This window comes from Cornus florida, unplaced genomic scaffold (genome assembly GCF_030987335.1).
Source record: "Cornus florida cultivar Cherokee Brave unplaced genomic scaffold, ASM3098733v1 CherokeeBrave_3.0.0_Hap2_Chr05, whole genome shotgun sequence".
In the NCBI taxonomy this organism is placed as follows: domain Eukaryota; kingdom Viridiplantae; phylum Streptophyta; class Magnoliopsida; order Cornales; family Cornaceae; genus Cornus; species Cornus florida.
The window spans coordinates 76,125,857-76,153,251 of NW_026775575.1; the positions used below are offsets into that span (position 1 = coordinate 76,125,857).

General features: G+C 37.2%; 2 protein-coding genes across 2 annotated transcripts; both read right to left on the minus strand.

The window, feature by feature from the left end:
• Positions 1-303: 303 nt before the first annotated feature.
• LOC132306913 (COMPASS-like H3K4 histone methylase component WDR5B) lies at positions 304-4,406 on the minus strand. The gene is made up of 3 exons (XM_059804513.1): positions 3,672-4,406; positions 2,466-2,772; positions 304-911 (listed from the first exon to the last, which is right to left on the minus strand). Exons 1-2 carry the CDS (start codon positions 4,350-4,352, stop codon positions 2,488-2,490), a joined length of 966 nt encoding a protein of 321 aa, XP_059660496.1. The 5' UTR covers positions 4,353-4,406; the 3' UTR covers positions 304-911; positions 2,466-2,487.
• A 1,510-nt stretch (positions 4,407-5,916) lies between these two features.
• On the minus strand, positions 5,917-18,918 carry LOC132306914 (F-box protein SKIP17-like). The gene is made up of 13 exons (XM_059804514.1): positions 18,531-18,918; positions 17,735-17,910; positions 14,832-15,026; positions 14,645-14,755; positions 9,691-9,776; positions 9,493-9,614; positions 8,179-8,243; positions 7,985-8,057; positions 7,773-7,835; positions 7,538-7,602; positions 7,385-7,459; positions 7,019-7,288; positions 5,917-6,315 (listed from the first exon to the last, which is right to left on the minus strand). Exons 1-12 carry the CDS (start codon positions 18,855-18,857, stop codon positions 7,072-7,074), a joined length of 1,575 nt encoding a protein of 524 aa, XP_059660497.1. The 5' UTR covers positions 18,858-18,918; the 3' UTR covers positions 5,917-6,315; positions 7,019-7,071.
• Positions 18,919-27,395: the final 8,477 nt, after the last annotated feature.

The window sequence follows — 27,395 nt, forward strand, 5'->3', positions numbered from 1 at the left end:
GAAAAAATAAATTAAGCCACTACACTGAATGCTTTAATTTGTTCAAAGACAACCTTTAGCAACTCCTCCTACAGGTCAGAGGAAGCTGGCTGCGCTAATGCAGCCTCTTTCCCCCATGCATACCGTGAGGGTCACAAAACCTAAAGAGAACCGAAAAAGAGAGGCTATCACACCAAAATTTCTTAAGATATAAGTCCCACGAATAATTATCGACTTTAATAGTTAGTAGTAAACTACGGTATCTGCCTGACCTACTAGCATAACATAACTTTCTCCTGCCAAGTTTACCATGCAGTGATAATGTGGTAATGCAAGAAGGCTGAAATATATATCACATAAATGGCTGAAAAAAGAATCCGCTTCATCACAATATATCACAATATATCGTTAAATATTTGTAGACACACTGCTTAAGATAATTTATATTACAAGGATTGAGCTAAACAATCAAATCTATTAAAAGAGGTATATCAAGATTGTTGTATGAGATTCAGCAACCAAGACAATTGTTCCTAATGTACAAGAGGTATATTGCACCATTATTGGGTTGAAAAGGATAGACAATATATGGTGTATTGGTTGACCTCATACGCAAAAAGGTATCTTTATTTGTTCCTGAAAACAGAACTCTTAGTAGCAAGTTTACTTGTACCTCTTTCCCCCTTTCTCTTCATCCATTAGTTAAAATACTCAGTAGAATCATGCAAGATGTTGAACAGGGCCTGACGCATTGCCATGGATGCAAATAGAGATATAATAGCTTACCTCCACTTTGCAGAACGAAACCGTGCTCTTCATTTTGTTTTTGACATGTCATGAGGAACCCTAAAGTTCCTGGTTCCTGGTTCTTCTTTACGATTCTATTTTTGTTTGTTCAGTTAGTTACTGGCCAGTTAAATACGGAGGCTTACCTGTAAAAGAAAAATAATTTCCCCTATTAGTAACCAATTAGCAGCTTTGAAAGAGTCTAATATAGCTAACGCGGAAGATTAAACACCCATATTAGCTTACCACTTCGTCTTTACAGTTCAAAAAAAGTAATAAGTTAATAACCAATAAGAATTGCAAATGTACTTGCACATAACACTGTTTCTAGATTAGCAGAAGCTAAGTAGGATCACCTGGTTGACTGATCACAACTTTGCCCCAATAAGATTTAGATACAATCTAGGTTAAAAAGGACATTATTAATTTTACTATAGCATGTTGGATGAGGATATATACCTTGAAATTTTGGTGGGTTTACAGTTTGCCGGAGATAGCAGATATGGATGCCATTTGGAATATGGTAAAGATAACAAGTCCTAGAAAATCATTGCATATGACAACACACTTTCTTGAAACACATCAAAGTATAATCTCACTACAGGCTTCGAAACCTTATTCAACCCCGTGGTGAAAAGGTGCCCCTCTCTGGTCTAATTTTACATGCCTATGATTGGTTTCCTTCACCAAAATGTTTTATATGACAAATGTGTGCTCAAATTCCCAGATCTTGCATTTGGAATTTACATTTCAAAAGAGTTCCATTGTTACAATGAAAAAATACCTATCAAATCTTCTTCATTTGTTATAATAGGGTTTGGGTTTTGTAGCCTAGAAGCTCTTACAATTTTTCAATTTTTAGCCTCTTAGAATGAGGACAAAATCATCACCCTCTAGAACTCCTCAAGCATATTTGAACGACAAGGTGCTACCAAAATTAAGGTGATTCTTTAAGTTACTCAGAATAAGATCAATGCTTGTAACTTACTAGCTATAAAGGATGAAGATAAAACCTCTCAACTGGAGCATTTACATATGAAGGATCTGAAACACACAATCGTCTTTTCTCCTGTGTCTCGGTGTGCTTGCATAGATTTCAGGCTCCCAAATAAATATTTGATCTTATCTCAAAATTTTCAGGGCCATTTCAGCTTTAGAGGAACAAGTTTTTGAAATTGTACTTTGAAGATTCTGACATCTTACAGGAATTTTTTGGAAGGGGGGTAGAAAACTTTTTCCCTCATGGGGAAGGTGATCCACAAACTAAATATAATTACTACAAAATCATGTATTGTAGCAAGCAAATCTGAAGTCACTTCCATCTCAGATATCATTGGAGATAAGATGGCAGTGCACATTTTTCATCCCTCTTAATCAGTAAATCATCTGCAATGGGATCTTTTTGCACAAGCAGTGCTGAAATCCAAGAAAGAGGACATAGGAAAACAGCAAATGTGATCTGGCTTGATTCCCTTATCCAAGTCAAAATTGCAACTACCATGAAATCAAGGTAAACAATGGAATAGCTAATATGTTAAGTTTGCAACCAATGGAATAACTAATATGTTAAGTACCCTTATAAAGTTAAAGGATGCAAGATAAGTGATACATAATATTTTGTGCATTTTCCCCTCCGTCCCTCACTGAAACATATAAAAGGGAAAATATTTACATTCATGAGTTGTAAGGGAGAAACTAACCAATATATCAATGTTGAATAATTCAAGCACCTTGAACCCAAATTCTCACAGTTCTATCAAGGCCGGCGGAAGCAATCATATTCCTAGTGGGGTGGCAAGATACAGAAAGGACAGTATCAGAATGGCCTTCAAGTTTCTGAACCATATTTTTCCCCTGTAGATCCCATAAGTAAACACACTTATCCTCAGATCCACTGACAATGTATTTCCCACTTGTGACTGAAAACGTGGGCATTATGCAATATACTTTGTTCACATGGCCAGTATAAATTTTTAAGAACTTCCCAGTCGAGTAGTTCCAGAGCTTCTGCAACCAAACAAGAAAGAAGAAAATAAATTAAAAGCTGAATTATCTATCTGGAAAAAAAGAAAAAAAGAAAAATCTTCAATCACCCTTCTTCTTTAAGCTCAATTCCCTACTGAAAAGAAATTCAGATTTGAATCCTTTTAATTTTCAAATTCGCACTTGAATGAATTTAACACAACTATTTGGTGGTAAAATTTTATTTTCCTCAATTTTCTCAGCAAGCAAATGAAGTGTGAATCTCAAATTAAGTTACAGAAACAGTAATTCAAATGCTAATGACATCAGTGTATCTCAAAAAACGGCATATTTAAGCTAAAGAAGGAAAAAAAAGCTAAAAAAACAAGATGATTAAATGCGTTTACAGTCTAATTACCTACACATTTACCAATCCCATGTTGTTGAATTGATGCATTACAACATCAAATCAAAACATGCACGATATAGTTAACAATTCATGTGTAAATCTAATTAAAATTGCAATTGTTAATAAACGATAACACAATTAAAACTTACAAGAAAAAAAGCTAAAAAAACAAGATGATTAAATGTGTTTACAATCTAATTACCTACACAGTTACCAATCCCATGTTGTTGAATTGATGCATTACAACATCAAATCAAAACATTCACGATATAATTAACAATTCATGTGTAAATCTAATTAAAATTGCAATTGTTAATAAACGATAACACCATTAAAACTTACAAGAAAAAAAGCTAAAAAAACAAGATGATTAAATGTGTTTACAATCTAATTACCTACACAGTTACCAATCCCATGTTGTTGAATTGATGCATTACAACATCAAATCAAAACATTCACGATATAATTAACAATTCATGTGTAAATCTAATTAAAATTGCAATTGTTAATAAACGAAAACACAATTAAAACTTACAAGAGTATCGTCCAGAGTTGCAACAAGTATGAACTTTCCATTGGGCGAGAACTTGGCAAAAGACACGGCAGGAACCTTATCGTCTATGAGCGTCTTCAAGATCGCGCCTGTGTCGGCATCCCAAATTTTGCAAGACCCATCGTGACTGCCGGAGACGATAAGCGAGCCGTCGCGATTGAAGTGCACGGACGTGACGGGCATGGAATGGGCGGGAATGACATGGACGGAGCGGCCGGTCTTGACGTCCCAAACCCTAACGGTCTCATCGAAGGATCCGGAGACGATGAGGTTGGACCGGGGGTTGAAGTTGACGCAGAAGACGAAGTTGGTGTGGCCGCGGAGGGTCTTGACGCACTCGGCCGCGTGTGCGTCCCAGATGCGGAGGGTGCGGTCGTCGGAGGCGGAGCAGATGTAGTGGGAGTCGGAGGACCAGGCGAGGTCGGAGACGCCGTCGGAGTGGCCTTCGAGGCGGGAGACGAGGGAGAGGGTTTCGGTGGACCAGACGATTAGGGTTTTGTCGAGGGAAGAGGAGGCGAAGAGGGTGCCATCGTTGGAGAACTTGACGCAGGACACGGCTTGGGTGTGGGCGGTTAGGGTTTTTTGTCCGGCTTGGGTGTGGGCGGTTAGGGTTTTCAGGTGTCTGTAAGGACGGTGTGTCTGGTTGTTGTTGTTGCTTGCCATTACCAGTTCGATATCGATCCTCACCTCAACTCATCTTCATTACTTAAAAGACTTAATTTGGGAAATTTAACTTACTATATCTATTTTTTTTATTTTTTTTTATTTTTAAAGGGTCAAGTTCAAAAAAATAACTTCTTTTCTAAATAATTTTTTTGAACAAAAAATATCCCTTAACTATTAATTTGTTATAATTAAGAACAAATTCATTATAAAAGATTATTTTATCCTTTCTCGTTAAAATTTTCATTTCTTATTAAATTATTCTTTTTCTCTTATGTAAATATTAATTATACTATTTACCTTAATTTTATTTTTAATATCAATTTATCATAAAAATGAAAAACAAATAGATAAATAAATTTGTAACTATCATTTTCTAAATTGATTATCTTATTATTAAAATTTTATTATTTATAATAAAACCTATTATAATCAATTTAAATATTTTTATCATAAAAAAAATATCATTTTTTTCATACAATATATTGATAAAATTTTAATAAAATACTTTTGAAAAAAATACCTTCTTTTCATGTAATATATTCATTAAAAATTAAAAAATTAATTATTTTTTAAAAAAAATTATACTAAAATTTTTTAATTAAAAAATTAAAGGTAAATTTATGCAAATTTAATGAAAAATATCTTATCAAATTAGTATAAATGTTTTCATAATTTATTTAGATAAGAAAAATATATTAAATGTAATTCAATAAGAAAGGGCATTGTGGCCATTTAATGAAATATAATACAGTCCTTGAGAATATAGTCCAAGGGAGTTATTTACAAATTCAAATATACTTCAAGGGGTTTTTTTTGGCACTTAATCCTTTTTAAAATTAACCCACTATGACATTTTCTACCTGTTTATAACTTTAATATATATATATATATATGAGAGCGGGTTGACTAAAATTAGACGTCTATACACACTTAAAAAAAATTGTATAATTTAAATGATATGATTTAAACACTCTAATAAGCTTTTAAATCGGATTGCAAATGGCCAGTAACAATACGGTTGCTATAAGTTCTTTTCATTTTCTTTCATATTCAATAGTGTTCAACTGCTGTATTGCCAAAATAATAGAGACCTCGGGATGTAATTTTACAGTTATCTTCTTTCAAATCACCTGATTTGGGTGCGGTGGGTTTCGTCTATACCCTCGCAAACTGTAACAGACTGGCTTAGGTGAGTTTATGAACTCCGATCCAAAGCTTCAATAGGTTAAAAGATTAAAAAGGAGATGAATCCACCTCGTGAGAAGAAATGAAAAAAAATTTGGCTACTTTTCCAATTCTTAAAACTATGTCATATTAAGATTCTTTAGCGTTACTACATCCTGAAAATGCAGCAAATAGAGAGAAAATCCAATAGAAGCATTAAGATGCATAATTATACTTAGGGCTATATGACTCAGGAGAATGTGAAAAGGTTTTTACGTAGAAACGGCCAAAACGTTTATATTGTCAGTTAATGGGGGTAATATAACTCTGTATGACTTTGTTCGAGTACTGAAGGGAACAACTGCACTGAAATAAACATAACTGTAGAAGGCTAACATGGTGAAAGCGACCATTTGAAATAAAATAAAATAAATTCAGAAATCCACAGAAAGATACTTACACAGTTATACAGCTGCAGTTATAATAAAAAATGAACTGAAAAATATAATGGCCTTCAATGAAACTGAATGGAAACAAGGTAACGGCTGGTGCTAGAAAGGGTGAATAAAAGGACCCCTCCCATTGCTGCTCCATCAGTTGTATCTCTCTCTAGGCAAGCAGTACAATGAAAAACATGCTCTCGACTAAAAAACCAAACTGCGATATCTCTGCACTTGCGAAGTTTTCCGGTCATCTTCTGCTCCAAGGGTATGCATTAGATTGCACGTCAAGGTGAACATAAGCTTAACATACCACAATCTTATTTCAGCGTGACCTCCACAAAAACATCTCGTCCCTGAATTATGAATAAACATAAGATCATACAAACAAGAAATGAAAAGGTCATATAAGATTTTAATTATTACGGATCTAAATCACTACACAATTAGCAAGGAAAAAGAGAAGCTAATTTTGGGGAAAATATACCAGCAACAGAATCTCTAATCAGAGAACTGTACTCAACTCCTTTCAATATAAAAGTTGAAATTTTGGATGACTTGTCCGAAGTTTCATTTGTTATTTCATCAATAAGTAATCATAGAGACAACTTCCTCAATTAATATCACTACACAATGAAGTTTCAGTTGTACTCCTTGCTATTAGATGAACTTAAGACCGGTAACCGAAAAACCCGCCAGCTATGGACTAGATAACCATTTTATATTGTTTGCTAACTTGAATATAAGAAATAAGGCTAGGCTAGGCATCATCTTCCAGAATTTTGTAATCTGATACCACTTTGGTTTTACTTTGAAGTGGACAAACCTTCAGCATAGGCCTGGCTTGACCACAATATCAGAAATTGGCTGACTGCCCCCAAGCATTATAACAGATAAATGAATTCTAATTACAAAGAAAGAGAACATCTCATGCAGCCGAAACCAGTACAATTGAAAACATAACAGCTACATATATTACAAGCTCATTCCTATACTTCGCGTGCATATATGAGCGTGTGTGTGTGTAGAGACTATAGAGAGAAAGAGGGAGAGCAATACCAAATTCGTTTAGTGGCTGCAAATTCTTGTTCTTGCGGTGCTAGGTGTTTCTCTTAACCAGGCATAATATCCACCTCGTCTGAGCTTTCCTCATAAACTACAAAGCTGTGATCTCGGCTATCCTCGTTACCACTACCCTGATCACTACTATAGTTGCTCTCTGATGAAGAAATGAACAATGATCCATCTGACGTGTGGCTACTTAGCGGTGATGGCAAGCTGATATCACTGTTTATATCACTGCCAATCATTTGTTCAATTTCGACGAAACTGCAAAAACAGACAAGGCAGTCCCAAACAAACAGTTAAAGAAAGTAATTTCAAGTTCTGTTGGCATCAATCTTGATGAATAAAGGATAAACCAACCTTCCTTCTGCAGGAAACTCAGCCAGCAAGCAGAAGTCGGGCCTTTCCTCCAACAATTGCTTTACGGGAATATTACTGCACAATACACCAAATTACTATAGTGAACACAAACAAGACACAATCAAAAAACAGTATAAAAGAGAGAACCACTACCTTAAATTGTAACATCTATTGTACCAGTCACCTTCAGACGCTAGACCTTCCCTGTTGGATATGTCCTGTTTTGAAGACACAGAGAAACTTAAAAGGGGAAGTCCAAGATACGGACGAAAAAAAAAAAAGAAAAAAAAAATCTACTCCAATGTTTCTATTTCTATTATATTTTAACCAAAACATATACAAATGCTAGAGAAAGAAAATTCAAAAGAACATGTAATATTATACTCACAAGATGTCTAAGGAGCTTGAAATCTCCTGCAATAACTGCTGTCAAAGAGCGAGCAACTTCCAACTACACATGACGCAACAAAGGTAAGACGGAGAGGGAGACACATACAAATGGAGAGACATTGTAGTACTCACTTTTCAACTGCACATGATTTATCTAGGGTGGGAGGGAGAGGGAGACACATACAGGTGGAGAAAATTTGTGGTACTCACTTCTTTGAGATGCATACAATCCCGCAAAATCAGTACCTCCAGCAGATTCCCACCTGCACTGCCCCCAAGGTTTCTAAAGAGTTGAAAGCGACAAAAGTCACGACAAATAACCGAGGAGAAAATTTCAAATGGAAATACAGGCCGAACAATTTTATAAAGTCCATATATTTCACAGGGATACATCATACACCTACCTTAGAAAGGCACCAGTTATTGAGTAAGATGTTGAAAAGTCCATATATTTCAGTTTACGAAATCCCTGCACAGAATAAAATAACACGGAAATATTTAGCTTCAACGCTGTTTGAAATTTTGAATTAAATTTCTGTATAAAAAATTCACAACCATGATACTTGTCAGTTAAAAATCCACATTTGACAGTATGCTAAATTTTGTGTCTCTAGTGTTTCAGGATAGATCAACATGTCTAGATCTAGTTAAATTCAAATGAACATATTCTGATCAGGCCCTAAAAAATAAAGAACATAAAAAGGAAAGTGATTCTGAGAATAATTCACCAAATAAAGTCCTACCTTACTTAAAACATACCAAACCAATCAACTTTAGAGCTGATAGCCTTGACGAGAACAAAGGGGCCAACGCTTGGTGCAGTGGTAAAAGATCAGGTTTTCAAGTGGGAGAATGTAGGTTTGATTATGAGGACAACCACCTTATGTAAAAAATATCAAAATTTACATCTCTATCCAGTCAATCCCAGGATTGTGTATTATTAGGAACCACAGAGTTATGGCTTACATGGGTTTGATGAAAACAATTTTAAAAATAATTAAATTGAAACGTATGAAACACTTCTTAGAAAGCGCCTTTATACAAGATTCTATTAATGGACCATACAGGTCAAACTTGTGCACATTATAAAGGGTTGTGCAGACCAACTTCTAATTGACAATCCATCAAGATTTTAAATATGCAATTACCCATCTCCCTCTTTCATCATCACCATCATCCTTGGCTTAATCCCATATGAATGGGATCGGCCGCATGAAGTCTCTCCCTCCAATCTTTTCTATTACATGTCATTTCACCTACTATATTTAACTTTTTAAAGCCATTTTTAATAACCTCATCCCATGTTGGTTTTGGTCTCCCTCTCCATCTCCCTCTTTCTTCTTAGTAGAAAATTCTCACACTTTTATGCTTTCTCCTTTTCTTTTTCAATTTTTTTAGTATTATGCATCACACTTCTGATTTATAAATTTTGAAAGAAGAATCAACACTTTTGGCACTTATCTGAGGTGTGTTTGACACGTTTCCTACGTGTGTCAGACACCGCTATGACCCTACATAGAAGTGTGGCCTCCTAGCCCATATTCTACTCAAGCATGTATTAGGGATTATATGAAACAACAATTGAATCGTGACATTCAAATAAAAACTAGGAAAGTTTGGTTTGCCATTTTATAATAAAATTGAATGAAAAAATGGCTCATTAAGAGGGCAAAGAAGGCCCCGAATTGTGAATACTTCTGAAATTGCAAAAAATGTACCTTGACAAGCACACGGGCTTTGTAGTCATGCAACTTAAATCCTCTGAGTGCCAATGAAGTTATATGAGGACAATTGTTCACTAGATCACTACAGGTTGGCAGTTTCAGACTGTCATCTCTACCTGAAATGAGAAATACAAAGTAAGAAAAAATTTCAACAGGCATGAGAAAAGGAAAACCATGTGCAGAAAAGAACACCTGTTTTAGAAGATTCAAAAAACAAGCGCTCTATCAAGTGACAGTGCCTGCTCACTGACTCCAATGTTTGCCTCAATTCAACATGACTGTTAACGAAAAAACAAGTTCCCAGTTGAGGATACTCAGCATACAGTTCAAAAGACAACACAAACTGACAAAGGAAACAAAAAGGAAAAATCAAAATAAACAGAAAGCACATGTATACTAACATAAATTGTCTCCTTTTATTGGTAACTTCACACCTTTCAGAAGTAAAGGAACACTCTGTTCTTATGGTGCAGATAAAAGGAGGAGGACTAACTTAAAAGCAAGTCTTCCCTTCTTCAATCACATGTGCTTGCTAACAGAAGACACACTAAGAGACACACACACACAGCCTTCTTCCCTCCTTCCCTCCTCTTTCATGAACATGGTGACACAGTCATAAGGACTTTCATAGCAAGTCTTCCTCCATCATCCCTTCCTTTCTCTCTTCCTCAGTGATGCATGCTCGTTCACTGAACAGACCAAGATAACTTATAGTCCCCCCCTATTCATCTCCCTCTCCAGTTACAAATATCATTGAAAGTGGTGACTTCGAAAAAGAGACCAAGACTCATTCAAGGTATGCTGTAAGCACCGTTCAATCTGTAATTCTACAAAAACCAATAAATCACAATCTAATTCCATTAACTCTCCAAGATTGCCTCCATTAAGCATACTGATCAAAAAAGGCAAAAAACCGTCCTTTAAGCTTTACTAGCTCCAAAACTTAAGCTTATATCTTCCTAAAACAGGGGTCCTAGATAATCTTTGCTCAACTTTGATAGCTCAATGCTTATTTGTTACAGCTAAAGCACATTGATCCCACCTGTATTCAACGAACTCCTGGAACATTTCAAATTGAATCACCACCTGGCAAAAATCCATCACAAACACCAACAGTGCCCCCAAGGAATTCCAAACTAACAAGTCCCACACCCCAAGACCAAACCGCATGGCAATGCAAAAAATGTGATCCACTGTCTCTGCATCATATACAGATACTACATCAATAAGGGATGACATATTTCTAGCTTACTAAGGCCATACCATATTCAAAATACCGAGTGGGTTTTCATGTGAAGAAGGAAATGTTAAACATAGCCAGCCCAGCTATTGCAGACCAACCTATCTAAAAAACTTAAACATAGCCAGCAATTGTACATCAACCTGTCTAGAAAACTGACTGTTGGAAGCTTTTTCTTTTCCCTCAGACTTTTTTGTTTCATTAAATGCAATAAGATGACGAAAAAGGAAGTGTCACACTATTGGATATAGTGAGCGAAAAATGGAAGTGCCACTCTATTGGACCCCAAAAGAAGAATGCTATCTAAGGAAGAGATAGTGTTGTCAAAGGCATGTCTGGGTGTCTATTATTAGGAACCACAATGAGTTATGGGTTGGGAGAGGAAAAGATCCCAGCCTCTATAACAAAGATTCCAAATGAAAATACACCAATATTTGGGCTATTGCTTGATCAACATAATTACTATTTCACCAACTAAGAAAACTAACCCAAAGCTTTGATTTTATAGTCCAATCAGAACGAGGACGTTGCGAGTTTGGCACCCCGCCCATTCGGGATGGTCTGAGGAGACAGCGCCCACCCGAGGGGTGTCGGGTAGGCAAGGTGGTCCAACCGTAGCGAGGGCATTGCAAGTTCGGCACCACCCATTTGGGAATGGTCTGAGAAGACATTGTTGATTCTTTCATCTACATATTTTAAAGATGTGTATGAAGAAAAAAGGTATGAGGAGACATTGTTGGTTGTTTATGGTCATAAGAGACGTGATTAGGTGCCGAACTTCAAGAGAAAATCATATCTGATCAGATTTGCACTCCACAGCTTGCAAACATTTAGACAGAGTGCTAGCAAGACCATGTTTGAGGATGCATTGTCCAAGTTGGATGTCTCAAATATCCACACACCAACTTGAGGGGGAGTGTTAGCCAAGAATCGTGGGATTTGAGGGCGTAATTAGCACGATTTTACCACATAGTTACTGTCATAATTAGTGGGCATAATTAGTGAGATTTGACCACATAATTATTGTCAATTATTTTTCTGACTAATATAAATGCACGGGTGTAGATATGCCAGATATAAAAGGAATACAAAAGAAGTTGATATTTAGGAAGACTTTTTTAGTTTTGTGAACAATTTCTTTTATTATGGATGAATCAATATTGATGCTTTATTACACTGCCTTACCTTACATATTGGAATCATATATCATTGATATTCTTTCTCTCACCCTTCCATTTTATCCACATCCTTCTTCTATATTTCGCTTCGCAATTTAGAATCCAACGAGTTTGCACAAGTTGAATATAAGTGCACTTTGGTTGTTCCCGGATCAGTTGTTGAAGTATCAGTTGACTAACCCCTGTCAAGTGCCTGCAGATCTAAGGGGGCTTCAATCTTGACTCCTTATCCGCATCTATGGGCTAAGGGTGCCTTATTCCCAATCATGGGATGGAATCGATTAATCCTTCTACTATAGACTTATTATTATTATTATTACTATTATTATTTTGCTTTCAAAAAAGAATTAAGAAATACTTGATAACCATTTGAGATGCGAAATCAGTAATATCCGTGAACGTATCGAGCAATATAATAGAGAAGTAAAGATTGTGAGTACCAATACTGTACTTCAAGTAGGCGATGGCATCGCTCGTATTCATGGTCTTGATAAGGTAATGGCAGGTGAATTAGTAGAATTTGAAGAGGTTACAATAGGCATTGCTTTGAATTTGCAATCAAACAATGTTGGTGTTGTGATAATGGGTGACGGTTTGATGATACAAGGAAGTTCTGTAAAAGCAACCCCCTTGGAAATATAACATGAATAGTATTTCTTTCCCGTATTTCAAATACTCACTACAGTACCCAATAAATTATTGGGTGTTCTTTTAATGGTTTCAGTACCTGCGGGATTATTAACAGTACCTTTTTTAGAGAATATTACTTAATTCCAAAATCCATTTCATCGTCCAATAGCGACAATCATCTTTTTTATTGGTACTTAAACCTGGTCGAATACTTTATGAAATGGGCGGAGTTACAAAAAATACAGCCAGAAAAGCTATTTAAATGGCAAAAAAGATATGTAAAGGTTTGAAGGATATTTCTGACATCTTTACAGCCATGTATTTATATTAGTCAAAAATATAATTTACAATAATTACGTGGTCAAATCCACTAATTACCCACTAATTATGACAATAATTATGTGGTCAAACCCCATTAATTATGATATTAAATCAGTGGAGTCATGTGTGTGGGAGTACCAACTAAGAAATAATAATAATAATAATTACGTGGTCAAATGCCACTAATTAAGCCATTAAATCCCACGATTCTAGGCTAACATATTGCGGCTAACACTCCCCTTCAAGTTGGTGCGTGAATATCTGAGATGCTCAATTTGGACAATGCATCCTCAAACACGGTCTTACTAACACCCTTCGTCAAAATGCCTACAAGTTGCGGAGTGCAAATGGAGATGGATTTCTCTCGAATGAAGTACCATTCAACTAATCAAAGTGTCTCCTAAGACCATAAACAATCAACAATGTTTCCTCAGACCATAAACAAACAACCATGTATCATTTCCTTCATACACATGTTTAAAATATGTAAATGAAAGAATCACCAATGTCCCGCAAACCATAAACCATCAACAATGTCTCCTCAGACCATTCCCGAATGAGTGGTGCCGAACTCACAATGCTCTCGTTACGGTCGGACCGCCCTGCCTACCCGACACCTCTCAGGTGGGCGCTGACTCCTTCAAACCATCCCGAATGGATGGTGTCAAACTCGCAATGTCCTCATTGCGATCAGATCACCCTGCCTACCCAAAACCTCCTAGGCGGGGGCTTGACATGACACCTAATTAAGGATTGAGTATAGCTCTGGTACATTCCCGAGATGATTTGGATGTAACTTACCATGTTAGCAGATATATGCTATGTTACATGGATTCGAGTACGAGTATCGGGTACGGGTATGTATCCATGCGTCGAACGTGTCAAATCTCCAAACAAAATGACACATGGACACTACTAAATATTCATTTTATTTAATTATTTTATTTTAATTTCAAGAATAAAGTAACATTTTTATGTAACAAAGTGTTCAATATAGGCAACAAATCATTTTAAAGTAATAATATGATAAAATTGAATGATTGGATATGTTTTTTAAGTAAATGTCCAACCAAAAGTGTCGAACACATATTTCATACCTATGTCCGAGCAATATGTGTCCGACACGGGTACTTCATTACTTTTGAAGAGTGGATGTCACGAATTATGGGATGTGACTTACCATATTAGCCAATATACGATAACCTTAAATAATGGAGTTTGACTTTATTTACGCATACGTCTAGGCATAGAATCTGCAGTGATTTTATTTAATTCCTTTCTTGTAATATTAACATGTGCTCGTTTTATATATAATTACTAGAGCTATGAATGAGTAATTCATCTCATTCAAGCCTTTACATATTTCTCTTGTATTTCTTCTATTTCCTTCTCTCTAGCATCCCAAAATCAATTCCCAATATAATACTTCTTTTCTCACCACTTTTCACCCTAGAATTAGAGACTAATGTTGACAATCTTTATGTACCGAAGACTTTGAAGTCCATTGTCAATCTCTCCCACTATTTCACCAATTCATCATATGTAAATGTTAAAGAAAGGAGACAATAATGAATGTTTTCCATAATAAGATTTCAGGTATGTATTTATATTCTGTTGTAACCATTGTTTCAAAAATATTAAAATTAAGCATCGACATCCATGCATAGACATACAAATTAATGCCATAAATACAAAATGTCCAGCAACCACCATCTAAAAAAGATGGTAAGAAAACAAAAAATCCAACACAAGATAAAATCAGCTTCATGAAACTTACAGTCCAACAATTTCTAAATCAAGGAGAGACGGGCAGAATGATAATGCTGCACAAAGTGCTGCGTTATCCATTCTTTCGATGTTGTAAAGGTGCAATCTCCTCAAAAGAAACCTAACAATAAAAAATAAATATTAATAACAATAAAAGTCACCAATACATATTGTGAAGTCAAAGTATCAAACCATACCCTGGAGCACCATTATCACCACCCAAAGGATTCAAGCAGGACCTTGTAAGAATAGATGACTCCTTTCCTTGTCTAGATCTCTTATCATTCCATGAAAATCCTGATGCATCTGCAGAGTTCCTTATAGTATAAACTAATGGTTGAGATGATCCAGGTGACGCGGTTGGGCCAGGCACTATACCAAGCTTCAGAGATCTGAATTTAAAAACAAAAATGTGATAATCATTTTTCTTTTTCTTTTTTTCTGTGAAATGAAAAATATATATTATAGAGCATTGTCAGCATGATAGTCCATAGAGAAAACCAGCAAATTACTCATAATGGAAAATCATCTCTAGATAATCAGACTTAGATGGCCAAACTCAATGCTAACTTTTGAATATATATAGCCTTCGTGGACTCTTTAATATGAAGGCTTTCAATGTTGTCCTGATCCCTCAGTACCAAACAACCTGGATAAACGATACAGGAGCATTTAAATAACAAGTTTCCATAATCTGCTTTCTTTTTTTTTCCTCTTTATCAAGGAGATATTGGAGCAGTGGCAGAGATTTGTATGGTGAAAGCTCCAAACAAGAGGGTTTGTACAATAGCTTTTCTTTGTATGGTGCATGTAATTCATAAGTTTTTACAATCAGTTTTTTTTTTCAAGGAGAAATTGGAGCAGTGGCAAAGATTTGCATGCTGCAAGCTCCACACAAGAGGGTTAGTACAATAGCCTTTTATGTCCTTTAGCACATGGTTGGTGCCTAATATTTTATAAATTAGTTCTAGTTTATGTGGGAATTTCCATTGTGACTCAGATTTGGGTGGTTTGGTGCATGCTTTTGTCATAATATTTTCACATAAAAGGTTATGTGAATTGATAACACCCTATTAAATGGGTTTATTGCATGCAGATCTGGCCCAACTCTCAGCAGGAGTTCAGATCAAGTATGATTCAGTCCATAGAGTCGAGCCAATATGAAAATTGATCGAGTTCCTTCATTGTACGCATGCCCACTCAAGCGTGACCAGGAGGCTCTGGTATGGGGGGAGCTAAGCTTTGAGCAAGTGCTTGAAAGGGTGGAGTGCCACAAGGGACACAGGCAATATCCAGATTTAATGAACGAACTACGGGAAAAAGAGAGGGAACGAATGGCTAAGGCAGAACGGGAGGCGGACCAGAAGATTCAACGCGAAGAATCGGTCACTGCTCTCGTAGAGCGATATTCTCCTTGGCCGGGGCCGGGACCCTACTGTTATAGGGATAGTCATAGGGGCGTAAAGGTCTAGCTATGTATGGCAACTATTACTTGTGAAAGCATATTAAGCCAAAGCATCCCACAAGTTTGCTTCAACCAACTGGCAACTAACCAATTATGCATGCAGCTTCTACCAAAAAGGAGGAGAACAAATATGGAGGGAGGGACTATCCATGATGTAGGATAGAATTCCGAACAGTTCAACAAGTAGTTCGACAAGTCCGTTTCGAGAAACCAATAGTGTTTTTTGGGTGAAAACGACGCATTGAGAAAAACCCACTAGCTTTAGCTTGTGGGGCCATGCTGGTTTTCAACTGAAAACCTTCGTTTAGGGCTCTGAAATTGCGTTTTATTGTGTATAGGAAATCTGCGGATTATTTCGAGATTTTTGTTCGAGACCTTAACGAAGTCAAAATGCTCTGAGATTTTATATTTAGTAGTTTTATTTGATTATGTTTCTTTCTCTATTTTTTTCAGAATTTTTAGAGAGAATTTATTTTTAGACTTATTTCTAGAATTTATTTTCACTGCTCTCATAGAGCAATCTTCTCCTTGGCCGGGGCCGGGACCCTACTGTTATAGGGATAGTCATAGGGGCATAAAGGTCTAGCTATGTATGGCAACTATTACTTGTGAAAGCATATTAAGCCAAAGCATCCCACAAGTTTACTTCAACCAACTGGTAACTGACCAATTATGCATGCAGCTTCTACCAAAAAGGAAGAGAACAAATATGGAGGGAGGGACAATCCATGATGTAGGACAGAATTCTGAACAGTTCGACAAGTCCGTTTTCGACAAACCAATAGTGTTTTTTTGGATGGAAACGGCGCATTGAGAAAAACCCACCAGCTTTAGCTTGTGGGCCATGCCGGTTTTCGACTGAAAACCTTCGTTTAGGGCTCCGAAATCGCGTTTTGTTGTGTTTAGGAGATCTGCTGATTATTTCGAGATTTTTGTTCAAGGCCTTAATGAAGGCCTTAATGCTCTGAGATTTTATATTTAGTAGTTTTATTTTATGATGTGTCTTTCTCTATTTTTTTATAAGAATTTTTAGAGATAATTTATTTTTAAGACTTATTTCTAGAATTAGTTTCTTTCTAGTATTAGGTTTTCTTTCATTATAAATATATGTCATGGAGAAAGCAGATTCATTCAACCTTTTATCAATAATATTTCAGAATTTTGTGGATTCAAAACACTTACTTTGTGGATTCAAAGTAAACCATTCATTGTGAACAAATTTATCGCTTCTGCTTACGTCAATACATCTATATATACAAATTGATATGGATTATCAATGCATTAAATCTATGAGTCCTTACTGAACCTTAGTCAGTTAGACATGGAACAACCTCACAGCTACTGTAGGAATAATATCATTTTGCTTCATTAACTTTCATGACAGCTGACTGCTTTCAGTAAATTGCATACTTAAAAAAATGTAAGAGTGATGTTCAGTACAAGTAACTGATGGCTGTACCAAGAAATATGGAAACCAAGAGGGATTTATCAAATCATAGTTAGATGGTTTAGTCAAAAACATTATAGTCTTTGTTCACAAATGGAGATGCAGTTGTACAGTATTAAAGTGAAATGCAGCTTAAGAAAGAGATAATAACAAGGCATCAACTTAATGCTTGAATCAAGAACTCTTACTGAAGAGATTTCCCAGCTCGTTGAACCATGGTAGATACAACCACATTATTGACCTTTGGGACTACTGTTCTCAAGTCTATATCGGCATAACAAGAAGGATCCATGGCACACTTCTGGAAAAGAGAACATGTAGCTGCAGCATAGCATACACTCTGCGTATCAAGCATTGAAAAAACCTGAAAACCAACACATAAATTAAAGCAATCAGACATTACAGTCAGAAACAGTAAAATAACCCATCATCATTATGACTGGTATCTTGCCACTGCAATAACTCACTCAACCAGATTCATGTAAACAAGGCCACATTTCCAAATATCATTCACTATTCATGATTTTCCAATAATTCAAACAAATATCACCATTACATCGTTAAATTTATGAGGTCCATCCCCAGATAAGAATTCGGTTCAAAATCCACAATTTTAAATACACTCCTACTACCTCTCAATTTCCCAAATTCAAATATAGAGTAGATCAAGCAACATACAAGCCTCAATAACTAAAGACATGATAAAGTGAACATTACAAATGCTCACTACTCACTAGACTTGCCGTAGCTTCAGTACTTCTGAAGTCCTATGACAAATCAAGTGCAAATCTTCAAAATCGCATCGAAAGAGTCATAAAAATTGGACATTTCACACATTCATAATATTCTCAAAACATTAAGGAAAAAAAAAAATGAACCTCATAAATTGAACTCCAAATGCAGCATCAAAATTTTGTAAGAAGACCACACAATACTGTTAGAATTCACACAACAAAATCAACGCACTACGGAAGAGAAACATACTTTGATAGTGAGATCAGGAGATAAGGCCCAAACGACGGCGTTATGCATGGAGGCGCGCTTTCTGGCAGATCTTTTGCCTGCTTCGAGAAGGACAGAGCCAAGCCTGAGTGCACGCTCGATCATGTCGTTCTGGTCCGAATCGCAAGCCCTAGATTCGAGAAGGCGATCGAAGGAGAGGTCCAGAGAGAGAGTGGAGGAATCGGAGAGATCCAGAAACGATTCGAGGAGGCGGTCCATGCGGTCGAGTTTGGAAACCCTAGGGTTTGAGGGGGAGGAGCAACAGGGGCGCTTGGTCATGGATGGGCAGTGGAGGAGGAGGGTATCCATATCGAGTGGAGGAGAGATACTCTGTGTGAGAGAGAGAGTAGAGAGAGCGAAAGGGAAGTGGTAAGTGTGAGAGAAGCTTTTTTATAGGTGGAGAGCGTGATGTACGGACATGGGTTGTCGAGTGACACGTGGAAAGGCCATTTGTGCAAATGAAGGGTGAAAATGGTTTTGCCGGCAATTTGTGAAGAAAAAAGAGTTTTGTTTGCGTCACCCGCCGAGCTAAGAAGTGAAAAAGGCGAGTGACGACAACCTCGCCTAATAATGTATGTGTGTGTCATTGTGTGTATTATATACACATATACGTACATTTTTTTACAAATAATACAAGTTCACTTTTTACACAACTTTATTTATTTATTTATTTATTTATTTTAAGGTATGGTATATATATCCTAGAAAAAATATTTAATTATGGCTCATGAGTAGGAATTATGCACACACTTCTACAAAGTAATCTTGTTATAAACACTACTTGATACATGTTTGTATTTATAATTTAAAAGTAATTTTTATTATTCCATATATTTGATTGATACATTTTGAATACTGAGGTGGTATTTAATAATTTAACTTAGTGTCTAATTCTGGATAGATTACGCATTTAAGTAATTAAACGCGTTTGATAAAACAATTTGAATGTTACTAAAAATGGTAAACACCACTTAAAGTGAGGTAAAATTTTAAATGATAGAGACATCACTTATAACTGAATGTTGAACGTTGAAAATTTAAAAAGATATAAATAAATATTTATTTTTTAATTACGACTTAAAATTTTCATTACTTAATTTTTAATTTTATCAAATAACACTTAGTTACACATCTTGGACTCTAGTGACACGTCTCACAAGTCTTCGCCTTATATAAGATAAAGACACGACAAACTTGAAAACAACATTACGAACCAATTCAGCATCTACATCCGAACATCCAGCCCTTCCCAAACAACTTCAACATCATGTTCCGAACCAACATCCATCAACCAAACATGCTACATTCCCAAACAACATACAGTTACCTCACAACTCATATCAATCAAAACCACCCAAGAACCTACAAACTAGGAAATTACCAAGTAACAACCCCATCATACAAAAGATATCAAAACCTCCTTTACACAGTTCAGGAACCATAAACCATGATAAATTACCACCCCATACATACCCCCCAAGAAACTTCAATCCACTGCTTTATAACTCACCTGGCCATCAAATTGCAAGGTTGCAAGAACAACTTGAATGGTCTGAAAAGAATTTGGGGAAATCAATGAACATGCATTATGAAAAGAACAAGATTATCTCAGAACTGAGAGATGAAGTTGCAATGCTCAAATCAAATCAGCCTCAGACACATCCACCCCCTCTCATATTCAACACCAGCACTGGGGATATCATAGCACAGGCAAAGAAACCACCAGCATCATTAACTATCATTACCTCCATGGCCACTATCACTCCCATCTCAGCAGCAGCACCAGAAGTAGCAGTCGAGGCACATCCACCTCCACCACCAATCTCCATCTCCACCGCTACATCAGAGGCTCATCCACCACTGGTGGCCCCAGGTTCGAATTCAAATTTGAAATTCAAAACCACTGCACTGTTCAATCCTCTTTTGCAGGCTTCCTTTACACCCTTTTTCCCAAAGAGGTAACAATAGCACATGTTCTCCACATACCATTACCCCTGCACCTATTATCCAGCATAAAAATAAAGCCCAACCACCACCATCACATGACATACTTATAGTCATACCAGCTACTTCACCAACTGACATAACTCACCCTATTACTCACTTATCTCTACCAACCAAGTCAGCACAACATCCTATCCATCCACCTAACACATTGACTTGGTCCAATGTAGTTCAGCAAGGCACCAATAAAATGAAGTTTGAATATATAGCCCCCACCTTTGAATGCTCAAATGTCATTGAACCTCCAAGAGAGGTGGTTAATGAAGGTCTCAAATTCTGGTCATTTTATCATTTAGTGGGGTTCTCAATTCACAAAAAACTCCCCTACAAGGTAATACAGAATGCTGCAGATAAATTGTGGAAGTCATTTGGTCTAACCAACACCATCATAGGGGAAAACAACACCTTCATCTTCAGATTCAAGACAACTTTACAGACTGAATGTGTGTTGCCACATAGCCCATGGTCAATAGCTGGACACCCTTTCTCATTAATGAAATAGACCAACACCAACCAACCTCAACCCACCAAATTGGGATGCCTTCCTATTTGGACCAAATTTTATAATGTCCCTCATAACTATTGGACAGCAAAAGGTCTAAGCCACATTGCTAGTGCTGTAGGGGAGCCATTGTTTGCAGATGAAGCCACATAAGCAAGGACAAAGCCGAAGTTTGCCAGGATCTGTGTTAACCTCGACCTCAATCAAGCCCTGAAAAATAAAGTTCAGCTTAGAATGGATGACATGTCAGTAGTTGATATTGGAATTGAGTACCAATGGTTACCTAAAATTTGTCCCAAATGTAGAGCCCTCAACCACACAGAGGTAAATTGCCCCCTCACTTACATTCATCCAGCTCATGGTAAGGGTTCACAAATTAACTCATCTCCCAAACACAAGGACCACAGCCCTGTAGTCCAACCTACGTCAGAGTGGGTTACAGTGAGAAAGAAGAAAAACAAAGCCCCTACAAATGTCTCTAAACCACCATCTCCAATCATTGCCAAACCCACAACTACAAATAACTTCTCCCCACTTTAACATTATGATCAAGACATCAATGTTAAAAATTCCACAGATAACTTCGACTCACCAATTGTATCTACACAAATCCCATCATTAAACAATACTATGGTCAACAACTCCATTTCTGAATCACAGTCTTACTCCACATCTACCTCTCCAGCTCACTCCCCCTGTGTAGTAGGAAGCTTGACTTCCACTATCCAAAAACTAATCCAAACACCCCTCAATTGCATACCACATCATCCATGCCATCCCTCCACTGCTCATCTCCAATATCCCATAACACCTACACTGCCACACCAACAACCCTTCCTCAAGATAAGAACCACAAAAAACCCAAGTCCCTCAAAATGAGAGCTCATTCTCCAATGACTACACGTCCTAACAACATTACCCCCAAACACCTCATGGCCACTTCCTCATTAAGTGATCCAGGTTACTGTAATCCATCAACCCAATAAGGGAAATTGACAGCTAGGAGCCTCAAGAGATTTGCAAGAATGAAGTCTATCCACAATCAAAAGTTGATGCTTGAGCGTTATTCAGCTAGCCCAAGGCATGTTGAAGGTCACTTCTCTCCACCCTTCCAATGATGTCACTTCTCACATGGAATATTAGAAGGTTGAATCAACCCTCTAAACAATCAGAAATTAATCAATTTCTAAGAAGAAACTTGATTTAGTCTCCACAGTGGAGACCAAAGTGGCCATCTCGAACATGGCAGCCATCAATAGACTCATTGCCCCACAGTGGTCAATCACAGATAATTATCTATTCTCTGACCTTGGTAGAATTTGGATAATGTGGAACCCAAATACTAGTAACCTCTCTATTATTCAGTGCAGCAGACAAGTAATTCACTGCAACATTTCACTCATTGGTCTTAATATTTCTTTCTTCTCTACATTTATTTATGCTGCTAACTGTACCATTGAGAGACAGACCTTGTGGGATGACATTACCCTCCAAGCAACCCCTTTTGCTCACTCCCCTTGGCTGCTAATAGGGGATTTTAATGTTATTCCAAGCATAGGAGAGAAACATGGGGATCTAGAAAATGGTGTTCTGCAATGATAAATTTCAAGGACTGCCTTCAAAATGCTAAATTGGAGGACCTCAAATTTTGTGACATACTTTACTCTTTGTCAAATAAAAGCATGGGAGAGGCTTGTACTGCTAAGAAGTTTGATAGGGCTTTAGTGAACCAACAATGGACAGCCTCCTTTCCAATCTCAGAATGCAACTTCCTCACACCAGGTATCTCTGATCACAACCCCATTTTGGTTACACTGGATCTCAACAGACCAATTAGGCATATTTCATTCAGATTCTTCAATGCTTGGACATCCCACCAATAATTCTCATCCTCAGTCCAAGGGGTTTGGAATACCTATATCAAGGGAACTGCTATGTTCCAAGTAGTTCAAAAGCTCAAGCTTCTAAAACCTATTCTTATATCCAATTGTGGGAAAAATTTCTCTGACTTGGATTCCAAAATCCATACATTACAAATTGAACTCCAGTCTTGTTAATTGGACCTGGATTTATCTCCTAGTGATCCTACACCCAGACAATTAGAAAAAGGTTCTCACCACAGAGTACTTGAGATTGGGAAGTATTCAAGAGGATGTTCTCAGGCAGAAATCTATAATGGTTTGGTTAAAACTTGTGGATTGTAACTCATCATTCTTCCACAAATCAGTCACCTCAAGGAACAACAAGAAGAAGATTTTTTCTCTAACCCTTGATGATGGCCAGGTTATACATAAAGTGGAATACATTAAACTCCAAGTGGTTACTCATTTTCAGTCCTTACTTGGTCTCTCAGCCCCTTCCACTCACCACACTAATGATTTGGCTCCATTCATCTATAAGGTTGTTCCCACCTCCCGACACCCTTTTCTTGATGAAATGCCAAGCTATTTGAAGATCAAAACTTGCATGATGAAGCTTAATAAGGATAGAGCTCCAGGTCCAGATGGGTTTAATGCACTGTTTTTTCAAAGCACATGGAGCATTGTAGACAGGTCTCTTCCAAAAGCAATTTCTGAATTTTTTAGGAATGGGAAACTTATTGCAGAGGCTAACAACACCTACATTGTCTTGGTCTCTAAATGCCAAAATCCATCCTCACTCCATGATTACAGACCTATATCTCGTGTTAATACAATATACAAGTGTATTTCAAAATTGTTGGCTGCAAGGTTACAAGCTACACTGCCAAATCTAATTGATCAAGCTTAGTCTGTATTTGTTTATGGTAGGAAGATCACTGATCCTATCCTTCTTGCTTATGAACTTCTGAGAGGTTATCACAAACATGGTAGGCCAGCTAGGTGTGCAATCAAAGTGAACCTCAAAAAGGCCTTTGACTCAGTAAAGTGGGGTTTCATCATCAGCTGCCTATCACTGTACAACTACCCCCCAAATTTTATCTCCTTGATTCATTCATGTATATCCACTCCTTCCTTCACTATTGCATTAAATGGTGAATTCCAAGGATTTTTCAAAGGGAAACGAGGCCTTAGGCAAGGGGATCCCATGTCCTCTTTCCTTTTTGTAATTGTAATAGATGCATTTTCTTCAATTGTGGCCAATTATGTGGGGAAGGTACTAGCTTTCAAATACCACTGGAGGTGTAAGGAAAAAAAACTCATACATTTGTCCTATGCAGATGACCTACTGCTTTTTTACCATGGTGATGTATGTTCAGTTTCAGTACTGAAGTCTGCATTAGATCACTTCTATTCAATGTCTGGCTTTGATATCAACCTTTCAAAAAGCTCAGTGTACTACTCTGGAATCCAAGATCACACTCAACATCAGATTTCCTCAATACTTGGTATTCAGCCAGCCACACTTCCAGTGAGATACCTTGGAGTGCCCCTAATCTCTACCAACCTAAAAGCTCAGCACTGCAGCTTACTCGTTAGTAGGATCACACACAGAGTTTCTAATTAGACTGCAAGGCCCCTTTCTTATGCAGGAAGGTTACAATCAATCAAATCAGTGCTTGTCTCCACTCAGAATTATTGGTGCAACATTTTCATCTTGCCTAAGGGAGTGATTGATGAGTTTAACAAGATCTTTAGAAGATTTCTTTGGTCAGGGCCAAAGATGAAATCTTCAGGTTCTAAAGTTGCTTGGGGTAGGATTTGTTCTCCAAAACTTGCAGGTGGCTTGGGGATCCCTAATTTGGAAATCGCTAATAGAGTTGGGATTTTGAGGTTTGGTTGGGACCTACAAACAGATGAATTAAACAGGCTTTGGGTCAAGTAGTGCCACTCTCATCTTCTCAAATCCAGAAACTTGTGGACACTGAATTTTTCATGGCTTTGCTCCTGGAGTTGGTGGAAAATGCTACAGCTAAGACACACTGCTAGACTTCTCATCAAGCACTCAATTGGGAATGGAGCTTTAACCTCATTTTGGTATGATAACTGGGCTCCAGGAGGTCCTCTATGTTCCAGATTCTCAGCTAACATTTTAATTGAGGGTGGATTCACTGAAGACACAACAGTTGGCAACTTCATTGAAGATAATAATTAGGTTTTTCCCCTATACCTCTCCACTGATATCCCTGAATTGCTACACCTGCCTACTCCATGCTCCTCTAGAGGTGACACTAAGAGATGGTTACCTTCTCCTAATGGCAAATACTCGTTTTCTCACACAGTCTCTCACCTATTAGGTGAACTGCCAATTGTACCATGGCATAACCTAGTTTGGCATTCCCCTATCATTCCAATAATGAAATTCATCCTATGGCTGGCTGCCCAATCCAAACTGCCAATACTTGATAGCAAAGCCATGGCTAAGTACCACAATATTTGCTCTCTGTGCAACAGTTCAACTGTGATACCCCTCGGATCCAGAACGCGGGTTGATCAGGCCCAGGCCCAACTCGAGGGATATCAGACAATTTAAGTATTTTAAAACGAACACGGATTACAAAATAATGAAGAAAATAAATAATAACGCTGAAAGAATTCTAAATTAAAAATCCTCAAACTATAATTATTAAAATCTGATAATCTAAAACTCCATAAGTTTAACAACTCGGGAATCCATCCTTGTGGACCCCTAATAAAATCCCAAACTGAAATTGAAAAACTGAAATGAAACATAAAGCCAAACATAGAGAGTAGTCCTACGCAAACGGATGAGTGAGTGTCTGTATCTGCTCTGCACGTCCAAGCTCTAACCCTGAAACTGACGAACACCTGGAAAATAAAGAGTGGGTCAGGCCCACATGCAAGTCCTATTCTACTACGATCCAAACAGTAATCCGATACGCAGATACATCATAGATAACTCAACAATATCTATCTAGTCCATACATATATATATCCACACTAAGGGACATTCACTGGACTACAGTAAGGGCCTCAACCTGAATAGAAGGCAACATGCGAAAACGCACCCAAAGGTGGGCATGAGTACCTAGACCTAACAGGGTACACCTCAACCTACTTTAACCAGCTACACATCCACTGCATATACGCACCCTAACCAACGAGTCTGAGACTCAAGCTCATTGTGATACCCGTGAATTTCCGAATGCGGGTTGGCCAGGCCCACGCCCGAATACCCGAGGATATCCAAAATAAATCGGCAATAAACGAACACAGAGTACAAAAGAATAAAGAAGAATAAATAAAATGCTGACAATAAAGTAAAATGATAATCTAATAATAAACCTCATAATATATTTCCATTAATTAATAAACTCTTCTGATACAATTGATCCTCCAAAATACGACTCGGGAATCCATATTGTGTGGACCCCTAGAAAATCCAAACTAAACAAATGACAGCAATAACTGTCTAAATCAGGAAACTGAATCATAAAGGAACTCTTATGTAACACCGGAAGAATGAAGTAGATTGATCCCCGCTCAGCACGAACAACCTCTACTCCTGACGAACACCTGAAAAATAATGGTGGGTCAGGCCCACAAACAAGTTCTACTCTACTACAGTCCAAATAGAGATCCGATACACGTATACATCCTAGTCAATCCAACAGTAACTAATAGTCCGTATATATATATATATACACACTAAAGGAACCTCACTAGATTATAGGGTTGTCTCAACCTGAATAGTAGGCAACATGCAAAACGCACATATAGTGAGCATGAGTACCTAGACCTACTAGGGTACACAACTACACTATATCTAGCTACACATCCCTGACGATATACGCACCCTAACCACTGATCTTGAGACTCAAGCTCATACCATGGCACCATACTTATATATATAAAATCTAGTAACCATCCTATTCAGTATAAATTAATCATCCATAAGTCATTCAACTTGTTCAGCTGACCTGATTTGAATATAAGTAGGACTTAACATTTTAGTTAATCCATTCCCTTATATAATAAATTAATCCTCCATAAGTCATTCAACTTGTTCAGCTGACCTGACTTGAATATAAGTAGGACTTAACATTTTAGTTAATCCATTCCCTTATATGAAATAGGTAGGACTTAACTGATAAGTTAATCCGTCCCTAGAATGCCACCGTCCCATACCGGTGCATTAAACCACACAATCCAACAATTAATGTAACGATTAAGGAAATACATCAAACAATCCAGAAATAACTATGATAATATGATATCAAGTTATCACAAAATAGGAATGACTTATTATTTATTTAAGCTTCCTATATCATATGTCCTACATGAACTGATTCTTATACATACGATGATATTTTATTATACCGTCAAATAAGCATTCTCCGTATCCAATTCATCCTACACATTTAATCTCAATTGCTAAAACATATCAAAAGATTAAATTCA

Bases quoted from the DNA above. Each gene is read 5' to 3' on its own strand.
- LOC132306914 (XM_059804514.1), bottom strand. From the start codon at position 18,857: ATGGATACCCTCCTCCTCCACTGCCCATCCATGACCAAGCGCCCCTGT. The intron at 17,911-18,530 runs GTATGTTTCTCT...GTTGGTTTTCAG, and splicing joins CTCCTGATCTCACTATCAAA to GTTTTTTCAATGCTTGATAC. The intron at 14,756-14,831 runs GTATGGTTTGAT...TTTTATTGTTAG, and splicing joins GGTGATAATGGTGCTCCAGG to GTTTCTTTTGAGGAGATTGC.
- LOC132306913 (XM_059804513.1), bottom strand. From the start codon at position 4,352: ATGGCAAGCAACAACAACAACCAGACACACCGTCCTTACAGACACCTG. The intron at 2,773-3,671 runs GTAAGTTTTAAT...GTTTGGTTGCAG, and splicing joins CAACTCTGGACGATACTCTT to AAGCTCTGGAACTACTCGAC.